Source organism: Momordica charantia (assembly GCF_013281855.1).
Source record: "Momordica charantia cultivar OHB3-1 chromosome 5 unlocalized genomic scaffold, Mcharantia_2.0 BLBB01000005.1, whole genome shotgun sequence".
NCBI classification, from domain to species: domain Eukaryota; kingdom Viridiplantae; phylum Streptophyta; class Magnoliopsida; order Cucurbitales; family Cucurbitaceae; genus Momordica; species Momordica charantia.
In genome coordinates, this window is record NW_028275163.1 from 12140921 (window position 1) to 12160028 (window position 19108).

Consider the following 19108-nt stretch of genomic DNA (forward strand, 5'->3'; position numbering starts at 1 on the left):
CTGAAAAACAATTAGAATAGACTCTTACCAGTATGGCCAGTAAAAGTATGAACTGAATCATCGGCCTCATCTGAAAACAATCAAATAAATGCAATTGGATAAGAAACAACAAAGCTTCACTCAAAAGAGGTAACAAAGGAGCAACAACCTAAGGGCGGGGGCGGAGAAGCCCCCCCCCCCCCCCCCAACAAGTTAATACATTACAGCTTTCCAATCACGAGAGAGTAAGGCTATATTGTAATTACAAAAGAATCTCCTATTAGTAAGGCACCAAGAGGCCGTTGTAATTTGTACAGTTTCACAAAAATTATCAAAAGGGATGGACTTGTTGTTGAAAACTCTTTGATTCCTTTTCTTCCAAATACTCCATATTAGCACTCGACTAGCACAACTCCACAGAAATTTTGCTCGTCCTTTCAAAGAACCACCTTGGATAATTTCTGACAGCCAATCATCTATTAAACGAGGCAAACAACCAACCAAGCCACATTTCATCATAAAAACGACCTGTGGCTACAGAGGAGCAATGAAGAAAAAGATGGTCAATTGATTCTCCCCATCCCTAAGACAGAGAGAGCACCCTGAAGGAGAAATCATCCAATTCTGTAATTTTTTCTGAAGCTTATCTTGAGTGTTGATACTCCTATATGCCACAGTCCATAGGAAGATTTTCACCTTTTTTGGACAGTTAAACTTCCAAATCTTAGTTATAAAGGGAGCTTTCAGCTTTGGAGTTCAAAGCATAATACTCCGATAAATTTCTAAATTATCTTCAAACATAACATAGAAAGTTATAAACCTATTGTTGGTTTACTATGTGTGAATATTTGCTGTAAATTAGTTGTAAATGTTAATTGTTATTTATCATTATTTTCTTTTATGTTTTAAGCATCTCTTCTATACAAGAAGGCTATGTATTTCTTACTTGAATATATTGGAATACAATTATTTTTATTCCATCGAAACTAAGTTGGTATCAGAGCCAAAAATAAACCCTAATATTCTAAAGATATTTAGAAACCCTAGCCTCTAAGCAGCTGCCGCCGCCCCCTTCATCGTCGGAACCCTAGCCGCTGTCGTCAAACGGCGCACCTTACTTCTGGACGATCCCTTCAGGTTCAAGTTGTTTGCTTGCTGGGTTTATTTTGTCGCGCCTCTGCTCGTCGCCGTCCGTACCTATTCCGCCGCCGTTTGACATCGTTCGAGCATTGCTTCTTCGTTCCACCGTCGTTCGCTGCTGTTCGTAGGTAGTCATGCCATCGAAATAGAACATCAGACCCACTGCTGCAGGTCAACAGCGTTCGTGAGGAGGAAGGTCTTAGAGTCGAACGCTATTCGGCCGTCGGAAATCAGCTGGTGCCACTGTGGTTTGCACCACGCCAGAGCTCGCGAGGAACAAATCAACACTGTTCTGTTGGTCGTTTCGTGGGCCTACTCTAAAAACCCTAGTTGGTTCTGTTCACACTTGGTACAGTCCGATTGGTTTGCACTTGGTTTGGTTCGGGTTGGTACACCTGGTTTGGTCTGGTTCATCGGGTTGGTTCGGACTGGTTCCCCCAGTTGGTTCAGTCCATTCAGTTCAGCTTGGTTCGGCTCGTTTGGTTTGGTTCGGTTCAAATCTTGGTTATCTGATTATTTTCATCCTAATATCTCAATTTGTGGTCTGATCTGTTTAGTTAACTTCGTTTTTTTTCCATCATGGTTGAAGAAACTGAGTGACCGGGAGCAAGTTCGCATTGATATTGTTGACTCAAGAAAATTTAGTAGAGAGCATCTATCACAATGGCTAGACACCAATTCATCATTTGGTAATCTTTGTATTTCCTTGGCGCAAACAGGTAATTACCCTAGAGCACTTTCTTGTTTTGGCTCGTCTCTGTAGATCATTGATTCCGGAGCTTCTGACCATATGACTAGTTCCTCTAAAATATTTGAATCATACTCTCCTACATATTGCAATGAGAAAATTAGGATTGCCGAGGGTAGTTTCTCTTCTATTGCAGGAAAAGGAACCATTAAATTAACCGAAAATATCACTCTTCAATCGGTTCTTCAGGTTCCTAAATTAGCATGCAATCTTCTATCAGTGAGTAAACTCTCTAAAGATTCTAACTGTCTTGTTACTTTTTATGCATCTCACTGTGTTTTTCAGGACCAATCCTAGAGAAAGACGTTACTTTTTATGCATCTCGCTGTGTTTTTCAGGACCAATCCTCGAGGAAGACGTTACTTTTTATGCATCTCGCTGTGTTTTTCAGGACCAATCCTCGAGGAAGACGTTACTTTTTATGCATCTCACTGTGTTTTTCAAGACCAATCTTCGAGGAAGACATTTGGATGTGCTAGGATGCTGGATGGCCTCTACTACTTTGATGAGGCTTCTGGTAGTAATAAAATAACTCAGTGCTTTACTAATAACAGTTCTCTCTCTGTTAAAGAACAAATTATGTTTTGGCATTTTAGGCTAGGACATCCTAGTTTCTTCTATCTCAAATACATATTCCCAAATTTGTTTAAAGGAGTTGATTGTTCTCAATTTCATTGTGAAAATTGCATCTTTGCAAAGCATCGGCGACCCACATATTTGCCAAAAACTTACAAGTCCTCCAAACCATTCTATTTAATTCATAGTGATGTTTGTGATCCTTTTAAAGTTTTAACTCATAGTGGTAGACGTTGGTTTGTAACTTTTATTGATATTCATACTCGCTTGTCTTGGGTTTATTTATTGACAAACAAATCTGATGTGAAGGATATTTTCAAATGTTTTTACAACATGATTGAAACTCAATTTCAAACTAAAATTAGTATTTTGCATTCTGACAATGGAACTGAATATTTTAATGAACATTTGGGTGAGTTTTTGAAAAAAAAAGGCATTGTTCATCACTCCACTTGTAGAGATACTCCTCAACAAAATGGTATTGCTGAATGAAAAATAGGCATTTATTGGAGGTTGCTCGGGCCATAATGTTTTCCATGAAAGTACTTATAGGGGGAAGCAGTCCTTATGGCTGCTTACCTAATAAATCGGATGCTTACTAAAGTTTTGAAGTTTAAAACTCCTCTTGATGTTTTGAAAGAAAATTTTCCAACAACTCGTTTAAACTCTGATTTACCTCTCAAAGTTTTTCGTTGTACCACTTATGTGCATATTCGTAGTCCTTTTCGGTCAAAATTAAATCATAGGGCTATTAAATGCATTTTCTTGGGTTATGATTTTAAGAAAACTGGGTATAAATATTTTGATCCTCAAACAAAAAAGCTTCATGTGAGTATAGATGTGTCCTTTTCGGAAAAAATCAACCTTTGTTTACCCAAAATTATCTTCAAGGGGAAAAACAAAATTTAGAGGATGATAATTTTTGGGATATACCTGTCCCTCTGCCTAAATTTATAAGTCCCAACTTTACTAGTCTTAGTCCTGATTTTACTAGTCCTTCAATGTCAAGTGTAGAAAATTCTCATTTAGAGGGAGAATTACTACGAAATGATCACATTGGTCCAAATCCTGAATTTAAGTTTTATACTAGAAGAAGACTCAATCAAACGAATGAGGACCTGATAGCTGACTCATCACAAACCCAATCCGAAACTCCGAGGGATAATTCTAAAACTCCAAGTAATCAATCTTTCATCCTTATAACTCCAAATATTGAAAATGTCTCATCTGTTGTTTCTGATCTTGATGTTCCTATAGCCTTAAGAAAAGGAACTCGAACTTGCACCAAATATCCTCTTGCAAACTATATCTCTTATGAAAAACTTTCAAGTAGTCATAAAGCCTTTACGTCTAGGATAACCAACTTGTTTATTCCAAGGAACATACAAGAAGCCTTCAATGATCTGAATTGGAAACTAACTCTCATGGGGAGATGAATCCTCTAAAACAGAATTATACATGGGAGATAGTAGATTTGCCAAGAGATAAGAAAACTGTGGGGTGCAAATGGGTTTTTACAATTAAGTGTAATGCTGATGGTAGTGTTGAAAGATACAAAGCTAGGCTAGTTGCAAAGGGATTTACTCAGACCTATGGGATTGATTATCAAGAAACTTTTGCTCTTGTTCCTAAAATAAACTCCATTAGAATACTTTTATCCCTAGCTACAAATTTAGATTGGCCCCTTCACCAACTGTAAAAAATAGCTTTTTGAATGGAGATCTCAAAGAAGAAGTATTTATGAGTTTACCGCCAGGTTTTGAAGCTAGTCTTGGAAATGACAAAGTATGTCAGTTAAAGAAATCTCTATATGGACTCAAACAATCTCCAAGGGCATGGTTTGAACGATTTGGTAAAGTAGTCATGAGCTATGGGTTTCTTCAGAGTCAAGCTGATCATACTATTTTTTATAAACGTTCTGAAAACAATAAAGCTGCAATTTTGATTGTCTATGTAGATGACATTGTGCTTACAAGTGATGATGAAGTAGAACTGGCAACTTTAAAGAAAAGACTCGCAAGTGAATTTCAAATTAAGGACCTAGGAATGTAAAAGTACTTCCTAGGAATGGAGTTTGCGAGATCTAAGAAAGGTATCTTTGTTAATAAAAGAAAATATTTTTGATTTACTTGGAGAAACAGGTTTGCTTGGATGCAAGGTAGCTGAAACTCCTATTGAACCTAATCTGAAATTGGAAGCTGCAAAAGAAGAGAAGTAAAGGATAAATAACGATATCAAAGCCTTGTGGGAAGACTCATCTACTTGTCTCACACACGTCCAGATATTACTTTTGGTGTGGGCATGGTAAGCTAATTTATGCACTCACCAGGAACAGTTCACTTTGAAGCTGCCTATAGAATTTTAAGTTATCTGAAAGGAACTCCAGGAAAAAGTATATTGTTCAAAAAAACACAACCATTTGCAGGTTGAAGTTTATACCGATGTTGATTGGGCAGGAAGTACAATAGATAGAAGATCTACTTCTGGTTATTGTTCATTTGTTGGAGGTAACTTAGTTACTTGGCGAAGTAAAAAACAAAATATAGTAGCCAGAAGCAGCGCTGAAGCAGAATTTAGAGCTTTAGCCTATGGTATTTGTGAAGGGATATGGATAAAAAGGTTACTTGAAGAATTGAAAGTCTTTCACAAGGCACCAATACGAGTTTATTGCGATAACAAGTGAAACCAATACGAGTTTATTGCGATAACAAGGCTGCCATCTCTATACCACAATCTAGTTCACCAGGATAGAACTAAGCATATTGAAATTGACAAACATTTCTAAAGGAAAAATTGACACCGGTGTGATATGTATCCCTTATCTCCCAACGATAGAGCAGACTGTTGATGTGTTAACAAAGGGACTACCAAAAGTGCAATTTGACAGGATGATTGACAAGCTGGCAATGGAAGATATCTTTAAACCAGCTTGAGGGGGAGTGTTGGTTTACTATTTGTGAATATTTGCTGTAAATGAGTAGTAGATGTTAATTGTTATTTATCATTATTTCCTTTTATGTTTTAAGCCTCTCTTCTTGAAGGCTATATATTTCTTACTTGAATATATTGGAATATAATTACTTTTATTCCATCAAAACTAAGTCCTATATAATAGAAATATTCTTCACGAACATCAAGCATTAAGCAAGCAAGATTACTGAAAATAGCATCTCATACCGACAAATTCATCATCAGAGCCTTCTTCATCAGCAGCATCAGGAAGATCTTAAATTGACAGAATAAACCTAATAATTAGTAAAGCAAACTTCACATAAATACACGCACAAAACCAACAGGAGGAAAGAGAGACCTTCCTCATCAACCACAACTTCCTCGATTATGTCAGATTCATCAAGAAAGACCTCACCGTGATCATCTTCCTCCTCATGTGAAGCTGGAATGTGCATCGCTCTATCACGTGGTTGAGCAGTTGGAATTGCTGTGAAAGACAAGAAAACAACCATTTATTTTCAATGATATTTTTTTCTTTGGTTCTGTTTAACTTTTTGAAGAAAATCATTACATAATGAATTCTAGCCCAACCCTCAATGGTCTCTTTAAAAATATTGTTTAAAAGAAATAAAAACATTTATACCATAAGGTTGGCAATTCTCCTCTTAAGACTTCTTTTTTTTTTCCAGAAACCAAGAGAGATATATTCAAAAGTAGGCACGAAAAGCAATACGTCAAAACACAATATTTACTGCAACATATCAAGGATCATCAGACTGAAGTAAGGAAGCAAGCATTCGCGTACACTTTAACTTCGATAAACATTGGTTTAATGCAAAATTCGATGTGTACTTCCCACCTACATATAGGACATATAGTAAATGAGGAACAATGATCCAATCTAACAACAAATTGGTTATTATCTTGTTACGTGAGGAATCTCCTCTTGCTAAAAGAAACGAACTTACCCAAAAGCTTAGTAACATCTCCCTTTCCGAAGAGAAACCTAATTATCAAACCTGAATCTCAGGAAAGGAATAGGAGGAGAGAATTCCCCTTTTAGTAGATGGGACCTTTCAATTCTCTCCTATGCAACTATCTAAGATTGCAAAACCTGATAACCGAGTGAGAAACGACCTGTTACACAACCACACCCACCGTAATATGGAGGTACTTATGGCAGAACGGGCTGATCTGATCTTTCACAATAAAGTGATAGATGAAATTGCCATTAAACGACTTATTAGTAGGTTACTCGATCACTTCAAAATGGTATATACATCACATATCCTGAATCAAATAAAGACTTTGGGATTCCAACAGGCCGCTGCTACATCCATATCATTAGGAATTGATGATCTTTTAACAATACCTTCTAAGGGATGACTAGTCCAAGATGCTAAACAACAAAGTTTGATTTTAGAAAAACACCATTATGGAAACATACATGCAGTACAAAAATTACTCCAGTCCATTGAGATACAATATGCTACAAGTGAATACTTGCAACAAGAAATGAATCCTAATTATAGGATGACTGACCCTTTTAATCTTATTCATATAATGTCTTTTTCAAGAGCTCGAGGAAATATCTCAAGTACACCAATTTGTAGGTAGGAGAGGATTAATGTCAGATCCACAAAGACAAATGATTTATTTTCCCATTCAAAGCAATTTATGTGAGGGGCTGTCCTTAACGAAATATATCATTCTTTCGCGAGCAAGTATGATATAAATTGCACTAGCTCAAGCTAATAGAGTTCTAGAGCAATATCTTCGATGGGTGGAATTGCCTGCTTTATGGTACCGGTAAGCTCCACCTATCAATGCAATAACTTCAGAGTTACCTATATGGTTCTACAAAAAAAAAAAAAAAAAAAAAAAAAAAAAAAAAAAACTCCGGAAACTTAGCAGCTACTAGAAATAAAGTAGTAGCTGCTAAGAAAGCTATTCAATTTTCTTTGAAGGCTCCTAAAGTAATAGCAAGAGCTAATAGTAAAAGCAACATAGCTTCCAAATTGGCCAAAGCTATTGTCCTCAAGAGCTTCCACCTTTCCTACGCTAAATCAAATAAAGGAGCTACTAGAACAGCTAAGGTAGTAGCCTTAGATTTGGCTATGGCAGCTAGGAATTGAGCTTGAAAGCTTTGCTTTTGGTTTCATTTAGCTGTAGCTGACTTAGATAGAAAGCCTGTAGTAGCTTGGAGCACACTCAATTGAACTCACACAGGGAGCCATCTTGCCCAACAGCGTTACAAGACGTCGACATTGGTTAATGAGGAGATTAGGCAGCAGTTGAAATAGTTGCTCGAAAAGGGTCATGGTTGGCCAGTTCATCCTCTTGTGCCTTGCCCCTATCTCTAAAAGGTCTAGGTATCAAGGAAGGCTCTAATTACACCACTTCATTGGAATAACGGTTTGGTATAATCACCAAGATTTCAATAAAGATTCAATCGATTAGTTTGAATGCGTGATAAAAGACCATACAAGAGGTCATACACAGGGAAAAAAATAAAAGGTAGACTCAATATCATAGAAATTTAATACATCGGAATCGACGTCTTATTCGTTTGCAAAAATAAGACTCAAAAGAATCATGATACGGTAAATAGGCCACTAATCAACATCTAATCTTTACTAACTGATAGGGTGAGGGTCCGATAGACGCGTACCAAGCCATTCGAGGGTAGCCAAGCAAAGACAGCTTATGGTCGTGTGCTGGCAAAAAGAGTCTTATCAAACCGTCCAGTGTCGAGTTGTCACGAGTAGATTTTTTAGTCATAGCTAGACAACCAATCCCGATGTCCTTCTCCCTGGTCAAACTCAGTATCCTTGGTTGAAAAAGGATTGGATAAGACTCAGATTCCTACCACTTCACTAGAAGATCAAGGTCATGTCAAAACTAAAATTCCAAAGGCACTTCCTCTTAGCCATTCACTAGAGTTCTTTTTTTTTTTTTTTAAGAAAGGGAAGGGTGGTGGAGCAAGATTCATGCATCCTGTTGTCCGGTCAAAAAGAAGGGTAAGTCCCAAACAATTCTTCTGTTCTCCATTTCAAGAATCAGATGATGAGAGGACGAAGGCTATATGATCATGTCATTCTCTATATGCCTGAAAAACCATCATATTAGAGATCTTTCTTTTTGTCTTCGTCCAATGGAAAGTGGAATGAACCTAGGTTTGAAAAACTTATGTTGCACGTGAGCCATCCCCACTTCAACAGGAAATCGAACAAGGCTTCTTTCAGCAACTGAGGATCGTTTCGTTCCTGACTACACTCACTACCATTTAGCATTAATGGATAAAGAAATGCCCTCAGAGAGCTTGGTACCAAACAGGCGCTGTTAAGAAAAAATTGTGCACTCAAGGGAACATGTCATCGAAGAGTTTCCAACATTCATTCTCGAGTGGGGAGCGAGTTCAAGACCAAAGAAAAGCAAAGCATCTTTCCCATTTTGCCTTGCCTCGAGGGCTTACTGGTCCGTGGGCACAGTTGAACAAGGCTTGTATTTAGATACAGGTAGAGTATCATGGTTGAAAAAGGCCAGACCATAAATCAAAAAGTTAGCAAGAAGAATTGAAAGAACCATAGCCAAAAGAACAAAAGAACTATACATTCAGTGTTGTGCAACAAACAAAAGACAGAGATCTCGTATGAGACGAGCTTGTCAGGATTAAAGACGTTGGAATTAGATTGGCAGACTATGGATAGGTCAAGACGTCGAGTAAAGTCTTTGTCATCTCCAAAATTAGGGTGATTAGGTTCGAGTCTTCATCGATCAGGTGGTTGGACGCAATCTAATAGTAGTATATATTTAAAGGTAAGAAAAGCGAAATCTCTCTCATCTAGCTCCTTCCACGAAAGATGACTAGGAACAAATGGTTTACAATAATGCTAAGAAAGAAGAAGATTGAGACCATTCTTTTTTAGACAAAGGACTTGACTTCTATCAAGTCAGTGTCAAGGAAGAGTAAACCAACTAGTTGGCGATGTAAAAAGAGAGTGGACTAGAGGGGCATTTTCATATTGAGAATCACAAAGATGTCGACTTTGCATTATGCCATACGATCTCAGGATTGCTTTGATTCCTTGACGCTATGTGGGAGAACTCTACCAAGCAATCGGTGGTTCATTAGAGGATTCCATTTTTTAAGGAAAGCAAGGAGGGTGGGAAAGCTAACCCACCCTTTTGTTTGCTGAATCTGACCTTCGTCTAAGAGTTTGGGCTTCTACACGAATAACATGCTTTCAACATCAAGTTTCAACTATGCCAAGAGATCACTACTTTGATACGGTCGGTTCCATTGGTCATTCTTCAGGAGAAGTCCTGAAACTGAACTAGTCAATTGAGAAGAACATTACTAACCCATTGGCTTAATCGAGATCGTCTCACGCATAAGAGGGCATTTAAAGATGAGAAGATTCGCTTTCTACACTCTAGACATATCCCGCCTCTTCCTTCCTTGCCCGCCTCAGAATATTCCTTCTCGGTCAAACAAAGTTGCATTGATTTCAAATTATACTCACCACAACGAAATAAATAAAAAACCAACCACATTCTAAAGTTAAACTAACATGTGAAATGCAGGACGGTACAATCTATCCACCTTTAAAAGCTTTCGTCCTCAAAAGTTGGCTGGTCGCACAACTTTGAATGCTTGACTCAAAGTAATTTAACTTGATGACGTGAGGTGTTACATATCCAATCCCTTTTAAACTTAATCTTTCAAGTCGTATCGACCTCTAACTATTTTTACCTATGGCCTCAACACCTCTCTAAAGAACTTGTCATTCAACTCTTAACCATTTTTACCCAATGCCTCAACTGGCTAGTCAATTATAGACCATTCGTACCTATGGCCTAGATGACTTTGCAAGGTATTGACCCTTGACCATTTCTACTTAAGGCCCCAATATTTTCCTTCCAATTAGACTCATCGCGTTGACCCTCGACTATTTTTACCCGAGGTCTCAACACCCAACAGTGACATATCAGCCCCCGACCATTTTTACTCGGGGCCTTGATATTCACCCACTCAATTCCATCTTCCTAATGTTTCCAAAACTCACCACTTTCCCAAATCTCACACACATGGATGCTAATATATGCTTTCATATACAAATAGACCATTCTTACCCAATGCCTCAACTGGCTCGTTAATCATATACCATTCTTACCCATGGCCTAGATGACTTTGCAAGATATTGGCCCTTGACCATTTCTACTTAAGGCCCCAATATTTACCTTCCAATTAGACTCATCACGTTGACCCTTGACTATTTTTACCCGAGGTATCAACACCCAATAGTGACATATCAGCCCCGACCATTTTTACTTGGGGCGATATTCACCCACTCACTCAATTCCTTCTTCATAATGTTTCCAAAACTCACCACTTTCCCAAATCTCACACACATGGATGCTAATATATGCTTTCATATACAATAATCCCATCACAACAACAGCTTCCATAATCACAGTCAAACCAACGCATAAACAATTTACATTTCCAACATGCTTCTTCATCACATTATAACACAATTGTTCATACTACCCGCATGCTATTTTCCAATAATTTATCAATAATATGAACAACGATTGTAAAATGAAAACAATCACACCATGGTAAACAAGCAAGGCATACGAGCAACCAAACAAATAATTCACAAAGCAAGCAATCTCACCAAGTAAGAACTAGTTACAAAAGGTCCTAATCCGCTCCTAAGTTCTATTCAACCGATACCGAGCGTCGTCGAAGCCACAAAGCTAGGCTCACCAACACGTGGATTCTTGTGGGTTGATCTCGAACAAGTTTGACACCACAAATATGAAGTCAATAAAGGTTAGGCTTGCAGATTTAATGCTCAAAGTGGGTGTTCGAGTTTTTGCTAGTTGCCAAACTACACTAGTGGGTTCTTCAAAGCTTGCACCGTCATAGTTTAAAACGTGCTGAAGCAAAGTGTCGTTAGATTCTTCACCAATTTAATCGTGTGGGTGTTCCAGACCATCCTGCAAAGGTATTAAAGGGTCAAGCATATATGTTCAAAGGAAATTGAATTTCCTCCCTAAAATGTTTATAATACAAAATAAAAAAAAATTAATGTAAGTTTTACGCCCTATCAAAGAAACGTATATGTTTTTCGCACATTTTGATAACTAAATTTATCAATAGTAAAAATCCCTTTATTTAAATGAGCACTTTCACTATTACTGGAAAATATTAACATATGCATGCCCAATCTAATAAAATGAATAAGTAAATGGAATTAACAGCAAGTTAAATAAAACATAATTCAAAATTTTAAGCATGATGCGAAATTTTAAAATTACAGTGCTTAGAGTTCAGGAATCTAATTTCTTTTTATCAAACCTATAAAATTAGGTTTCATTACAAGGTGGATATGGAAGAATTTGCCTTACGACTGCTTAACAACGTATTTATTCTTAACATTATAATGATACTCATGAGCATCCAAAATAAGTTCCACAAAATTGTAGTGCATGGAAACCTACTGGTAAATAGTTTTGATGCTGGTAATTTTAATTTCATCTCGTTAAAGGTATAGTAAATCACCTTATGAGTTAACAATCAAATGTAGGATCGATATGGCAAACACTAGAGGGGGTGAATAGGGTTGCTTACGAACTTGTATATTTTAAAAATAAAATTAAGAATAACAAAAAATCAAACGAAATTTAAATGCACAAATTAAAGGGTAGAGTGAAAGATGAACTAGGAATTTTAATAGTAGTTGGAAATCTCTACTCCACTCCTCAAGACTCCTTCTTGGGTATTTTATTGTACTGGCTCTCTTACTGGTGAGAACCAAATCAATCTACACTTTTGTTGTCCTAGGCTAACGAGAAACCCACGATCCTTTTTACTAGTTCAGAATTCAACCAATTGTGTTTTCTTACAACCCAAGGTGTACCCACACCTTAATACAAAAATCCAAATTGTATGTAAAAATAAGCAATACAAAGAAATACCTCATTAAGGTGGATTTACAAATTTCGCACTAAAGCAATAGCTAAAAAGCTACACTCTAATGTATCTCTCACAAAAAAATATGGACAACTCTTTGTGCGGAGAGAATGAAAAGTTTAAGAGTAGAATAATTGAAGATGAGAAATAGAGCTCTTGAAAAACTATACAATTAGCATAAAAACTATATGCATGTTTCAAGAAGAATTTTCTGCCAAAAGTGAAATATTTTGGAAGCTAAAAGAGAGAGAGAGGAAACAGAGAAAATCTGCTTTGAGAATTTAGTGGACCATTCTCAAAAGGGAGGAAGAAATCAAACAAAAAAGAGAGCTCTATGAACTTTAGGATTTGAATTTAATCTTACATTTTCATGTCTCATATGTGAAAACAGATGTTTATGTTATTTTTATAGGGCTAATTAATGCCTTTCTTTGGCTGTCGTCCCCACCAGCTTCATTTTTTCTCTTTAATTTTTTTTGTTTTGAAGCCCTTCTTTTTTTTTAACTCACTTTTTTGGGTCTCTTTAATTCTTCCTCTTTTTGTATGATTTATGAATGCAGATTTTGTCCCCTCGAGTTCTGCAAATCCCAACTTTCTTTCACATATCTCATGCATCATGTCCATAACAGTTCTAATTCTAGTAGTGTACGGAGGCAAAAACATTTATAAGAGAACAACCAAAACTCCACAAGTCCTAGCTAAAGCGCATATCAGCCCAGAAAATGAGCTATCAGACAGGCAAAAGAATTACAGTCGTTTAGGACTTGGGAGGTGCAAAAAAAAAAAAAGACTCGTCCATTCATAGGAAAAAAAAACATCTCAGTAACATGTCATAGAATTTTGTAACTATTGTCCTTCGGTTATGACCAATTGAGGTGAATTTTTGTAAGTTGCAAAGTGAAAAAATTCTAAATTCTAACAGTAAAATATTCTGAGATTTCGAGAAGTAAAAATAAACTAATATCTATCAAATTCTTCAAATAGATGTCACAAAATCTATGTTCAACATCAAAATAAAACTACCTCAAGCAAGAGGAGTGAGGAGGCGGACCGACGGCGAGCAACTCACGGGCGGCGGTGTTGGACGACAGAATGAGAGGAAATCGTGAAATGGAAGGGGAGGGGTAGCGGAAGCGGCGACGGGTGATGGGACGGCGAGTGGCAGCTATGGACGGTAATGATTGTCCGACGGCGAGAGATCGGCGACGAACGGCGACGGCAAGTGGGCAACGATCAGCAGCTTTGCGACAGAGAGGGAAGAAGAAAAGAATGAGGGGTCGAGGCGCACAATTAGAAAACAAAGATTAGGGGCCTGTTCAAGCTAAGGAGTAGCGTTTGAGAGAAGCCCACTCCACAAGATATATTAAACTAGGTTTCTATTACCTCACTCGTCACACTTCAACAGTAATTACTTTGAATATTCAAAAAAAAAAAAACAGTAATTACTTTTGAAGTCCACCCCTTCTTCTTTTTTCTTTCTTTTTTTTTTTTTTTTACGATTTTGTCCATTGTTTACTTGCACGGATTACTTCCCATTTTCTCTGTTCTAGAATAATTTTTTATTCTGATAATTTTCAATATTTCTTTTTTAAAAAGTTATATATGAAACATACATATTTTCGAAAATCTTTTTTTTATTATGGTTATCAAATTTATTTATATTTGCAATTTATTTGCACATTTTTTTCCAACTATAATTACTATATTTTATTATTTTCACAATTTATTAAACAAAATTTTGATTTTTACTTACCAATTTTATTTATTTGAACAAACTCTTTGGTTTAATTATGGTTATTAAACCTCGTTTTATTTGAATTCAATATTTTTATTTATTTTATTTATATCTTATATAGACAAAATAACTTGGGGGATATGTTGTTCACTCTCCAATAACTTCTTGATTCCTCTTTTTCTACATGAACTTTAACAAAATGTAGTACACGTATCTCATTGAAAATGACGAAGGAGTCGAAATTAACGAATGATTGCTCCTTCTACAACCTTTTGTAATCATAATTTTGTGTTTCATCCTTAAATTATTGTACTTTATATAGGGTTTTCTTATAATTATGTATCTTAATTATTGTGCCAACTAAATCAAAACGACCACGTCATTATCTATTTTATTTAGAGATTAATTATATATTAACCCTAAACTAAAATTAAAGATAAATTGACAATTAAAATATGTAATTGGGTTATATGAGTATTAGACTTGGAATCAATTTAGTTCACAAACTTGGCCCAAAACTCAATTTATCATGAAATCAAGTGGATTAATATTTAAAGAGATAATGTCTTCGGAGGCTGTTTTAGAAACTTATTTACACAAATGTCTGAATTTTTCTAAGTTTACACTTTTAGATTTCTGCATGCAGGATTTAAGATTGATTTTCCCTTAATTCACTCCCACATTGGTGCTCAATCTTCAAAGACAATTCAAAATCACCGAAACATCTTGTGAAGTCTCAATAAACATATATCCGCATATTCAAAAAATATATTCAAAATCACAGTATATATCCACTAATATATCTGCATATACACATTCAAAATCACTATAGTATATATCAGCATAATACAAGTTGAGTTATAAGATATATCCACTTATATATCCGCATAGATACATTCAAAATCACTATAGTATATATCCGCATATCTGCATATATACAAGTTGAGTTATAAGATATATCCTAATCAAATCACTATAATATATATCCGCATATATACAATATTTTACACGAAATCAAAAATTGAAAATAATCGTTGGAATGCAAACCTTTCAATCGATGGAGGTGGCCGGAGATTAAGGCATGCAGACGTCGGCCAGAGATGAAGCCAGGCAGAAACTACCAGACGAAATGCCCTTTGGATAGAGAAAAACGAAGCCGGGCGGAGAGGAAGGCAGACAGCGACGGAAGGTTGGAGAAGAATAACGGAGAGTCAAAAGAAGAAAAACGAACGGTGGGAGGAAGAAAAGAAAAACAGACAGTCGAAGGAAGAAGAAAGGGGTGGGTTTTGAAAATGGATGATTTTTCGGGGTTTTGGGATTTTTTTATTTTGGAAAGTATCATTAGCACATTGTAAGGGATTTGACCTCCCAATTTACCAATTCTAGATTTTAATAATTATTTAATATTGAGATGGATCCTTAAAAGGATATACTAGTAATTTGTGTGATGGGTATCATCTAATTAGTGTTGTTTCATGACAAAAGTGTAAATTCTATACTTTTCAATCTTTTTACGTAATTATGATTTCTAAATAAATTATCTATGTACTTATCCCATATTTAAATTTAAATAAATCTATTCAAAGAATTAGGCTTGGCCCAAAATTATTCGTACCACCAAAGTTTAAGGAAACCTCTATAAATAGAGGGGACCTCATTCATTTTCATGGTTCAAAATTTGAGAATTGGGAGAATTTATACGAAGTTGAAGATTCTCTAAAGACTTGAAGACTTGAAGACTTTCGAAGAACATATAACTTCGATCCAAATCCAAATTCAAGAACATATATCTTCACATCAAGTTCGAGAGAAAGAATCAGAGGATAAAGATTAGAGATTGAATCCACTATACAATACGTACAGACAATATAAAAGTTCAACTCCACGAAATATAATTTATTCGGAAATTTCGTGTGAACAAATTGGCACGCCCGGTGGGGCAATCTCTACCTCTCATATCTTTCTCTAGACTAAGTTTTTCTCAAGAAAAAAAGAGAAAAGATATAATGACGCCCAATAAAACCTCTGCAAAAATTACTTTTGCTTTGGGCGACACCTATATAGGACCAATCACCCGTAGCCATTCTAAAGAAATCCGGCTAGGAGAAGATCAAACTCCTCCAGCTGTTGCAAAAAAAATACTTCAGCAGATGAAGAAGCCTGATCAAGTTGGGGTTGTTATAAAGGAGAACCCTTTGTTCATCAAGTCTGCTCCTTCCTCTGTTTAGTTGGAGAAAATCCCAAAAATTGATGTGATGTCTGTTATGATGGCTGATGCAAGCAGCACAGAAGAAAAGATGGCTGAAATGGAAAGGAAACTCGTTACACTGATGAAAACAATGGAAGAAAGAGACTATGAAATCGCTTCCATGAATCAGATTGAAAATAGAGATGTTGCTGAGTTGGGTCAAACCCCTACTCTTAAGATAAATGATAAGGGAAAGACTATCGCTCAAGAAAATCAATCGCAATATTTCACTTCGAACGCTTCACTGTCTGTTTAGCAGCTCCAAGATATGATCACGAACACGATCAGAGCGCAATACGGCGGACCTTCTCAAAGCTCCCTCTTGTATTCTAAACTATATACAAAGAAGATTAATGATCTGAGAATGCCTGCTGGATACCAACCTCCAAAATGATCACGAACACGATCAGAGCGCAATACGGCAGACCTTCTCAAAGCTCCCTCTTGTATTCTAAACTATATACTAAGAAGATTAATGATCTGAGAATGCCTGCTGGATACCAACCTCCAAAATTCCAGCATTTCGATGGGAAGGGGAACCTCAAGCAATATATTGCTCACTTCGTCGAAACTTGTGATAATGTTGGTACAAAAGGCAATCAACTGGTCAAGCAGCTCGTCCGAACGTTAAAGGGAAACGCCTTTGACTGGTATACTGATCTCGAGCCTGAAATGATTGAAAGTTGGGAACAACTTGAAAGAGAATTCTTGATCGCTTCTACAGTACGATGAAAACCATTAGTATGATGGATCTCACCAGCTGCAAGCAAAGAAAAGGTGAACCGATTGTCGAATATATCAATCGGTGGAGAGCTCTAAGTCTTGACTGTAAAGACAAACTCACAGAAGTATCTGTTGTGGAAATGTGCACTCAAGGCATGAACTGGGGACTTCTTTATATCCTTCAAGGGATAAAACCTCGCACATTTGAAGAGCTAGCAACTTGGGCTCATGACATGGAGATAAGTATTGCTAGTAGAGGTAATAAAGAGCCTCTAGTCTCATATGTGAAGAAAGAGAAGAAGAAAGTGAAGACCGCAGAGAAGGTCTCCAAGGGTTCTACAAAGGAATCTATGATCGTTAACACAACCCCTCTCAAATTTTCCTCGAAAGGAAAAGAAAAAGAAAAGAAGATAGAAAAACGACAAGATTGAAACATGAGATGTCGTATATCTTTAGAAGAGAGACAAGAAAAGTTTTATCCTTGTCTAGATTCTGACCTTGCAGATATGTTAGTGAAGGGATGTGATTCCCGGAGCGGAAGCGGATCTTCGTTGCTGATTTTCGGGATACAAAATCCAAATGGAAAGAAGGAAATACAGGGGAAAAACTTTACCTTTGAAGAACGTTTCTTCAACGAGTTTCCCTCGAACACCACCACTATATCTTCCTCGCTATCCTCTTGGGTCTCTGGATCGTGTTGGTGGAGCAATCCTTTGAAACGAGAGGGAAAAAATCGAGAGAAAAAGCTTGATTGAGAGAAAACAACCCTAGGTGTTCTTCTTCTGTTCTCTGTATTTTTTTTTTTTTTGCAGAACTGCAAAAAACAAAACAAAAGCAGTGACGTGGGGTAACTCCCCACGTCACACTAACCTCCCACTCCCCTGCTATTTTGCAGGGGAGTTTAATATTATTATTATTAATAATATTAATAATATATATATATATTTATATATAAATAATTAATATATATAATATATATATATAATAATTAAAATATAAAATTAATTTATTAATTAATCATATTAATTAATAAATAATTATTAATTATTAATCCAATTAATAATTAATATATATATATATATATAAATCAAATAAATAATTAACACTTAATTATTCATCACAAAAAATAGAATCATATTCTATAATATTTCTCTCGTATAACCTATAGTTCTAATGTACATCTTATGCATACTATTATAACATTTGGAGTTCTTACGATTGAGCCACCGAAAAGGAAGGTGCACTTTGTTGGTATAGGTAGTGACTATCAATTCTTTTTAACCCTTTTTTGACCTTTCTTCAATAATCTCAGGATCCCTCTCATTCGGATGTGGTATCGGTTCATTCATGTACCCCTCCTCTCGGGCGTCACATGCTAGTCTGTAACACCCCGCGTTCTCTGACTCATTTATTTTAAGAGATAAATAGTGTATTTGGATTTTTCCCTAAGTTGATAACTTTAATTCTTGGATCTTCTAACTTTGAGATTCTAATTTTTGACTAAATTAGAATTAAGTTTAATTTCATTGGATTAAGATAATTTAAGTTCTCGACCTGGGTAGGAGATTTTTAGTTAAATCTTAAATTAAGGGGTTTTAGGATTTTCCTTCATAAATTCTTTTCTTTGAATTATTATTCTTGGGTCTTAGAGTTGAAGTTAATTATTTTATCTCGAATTATTGTGAGTTTTATTTTAACTACTAACGTGAAATTTCGAGTTTCTTGTTTTGGGCCGTTAGAACTATTTGAAAATAGAATTCTAGTTCCCTCTAGCCCATGGGCTTTCCATTTCAGTTGGGAGTTGGGCTTTTCATTTTTAAAAAACTAATCAAGAGGATTCTTTAAAAATTGGGAATGTTGGCTTTTTGGTTTAAAAGCAAATTAAATAAAATAAACATAAAACAAAGAAAACCCTAACTGGCTTCTCTTTCCCCTTCCTTCTCCTTGTAGCCGCCTCCCCCCCCCCCCGATTTCTTCTTCCTCTTCTTCCCCAAAACCAGCCGCCGAACCCCTTGGGATTTC

The 19108-nt window shown here is 36.2% G+C and overlaps 1 protein-coding gene and 1 pseudogene across 2 annotated transcripts in view; one reads left to right on the forward strand and one right to left on the reverse strand.

Moving 5' to 3' along the window:
- The window catches only part of LOC111022602 (uncharacterized), a 30022-nt gene extending 16303 nt beyond the window's left edge, over positions 1-13719 (reverse strand). Inside the window, exons 1-5 of one of the 2 annotated variants that reach the window (XM_088123758.1) lie at positions 13404-13719; positions 11080-11404; positions 5811-5882; positions 5621-5668; positions 29-70 (exon numbers count right to left, since the gene is read on the reverse strand). In XM_088123758.1, the coding sequence (XP_087979884.1) occupies positions 29-70; positions 5621-5668; positions 5811-5850 (130 nt within the window). In that variant the 5' untranslated portion in view covers positions 5851-5882; positions 11080-11404; positions 13404-13719. Of the gene's footprint in view, positions 1-28; positions 71-5620; positions 5669-5753; positions 5883-11079; positions 11405-13403 lie in introns of both variants that reach the window. The other variant, XM_088123757.1, reaches the window with a different exon arrangement.
- A 2663-nt stretch (positions 13720-16382) lies between these two features.
- On the forward strand, positions 16383-17517 carry LOC148211327 (uncharacterized; annotated as a pseudogene).
- The last annotated feature ends 1591 nt before the right edge of the window (positions 17518-19108 follow it).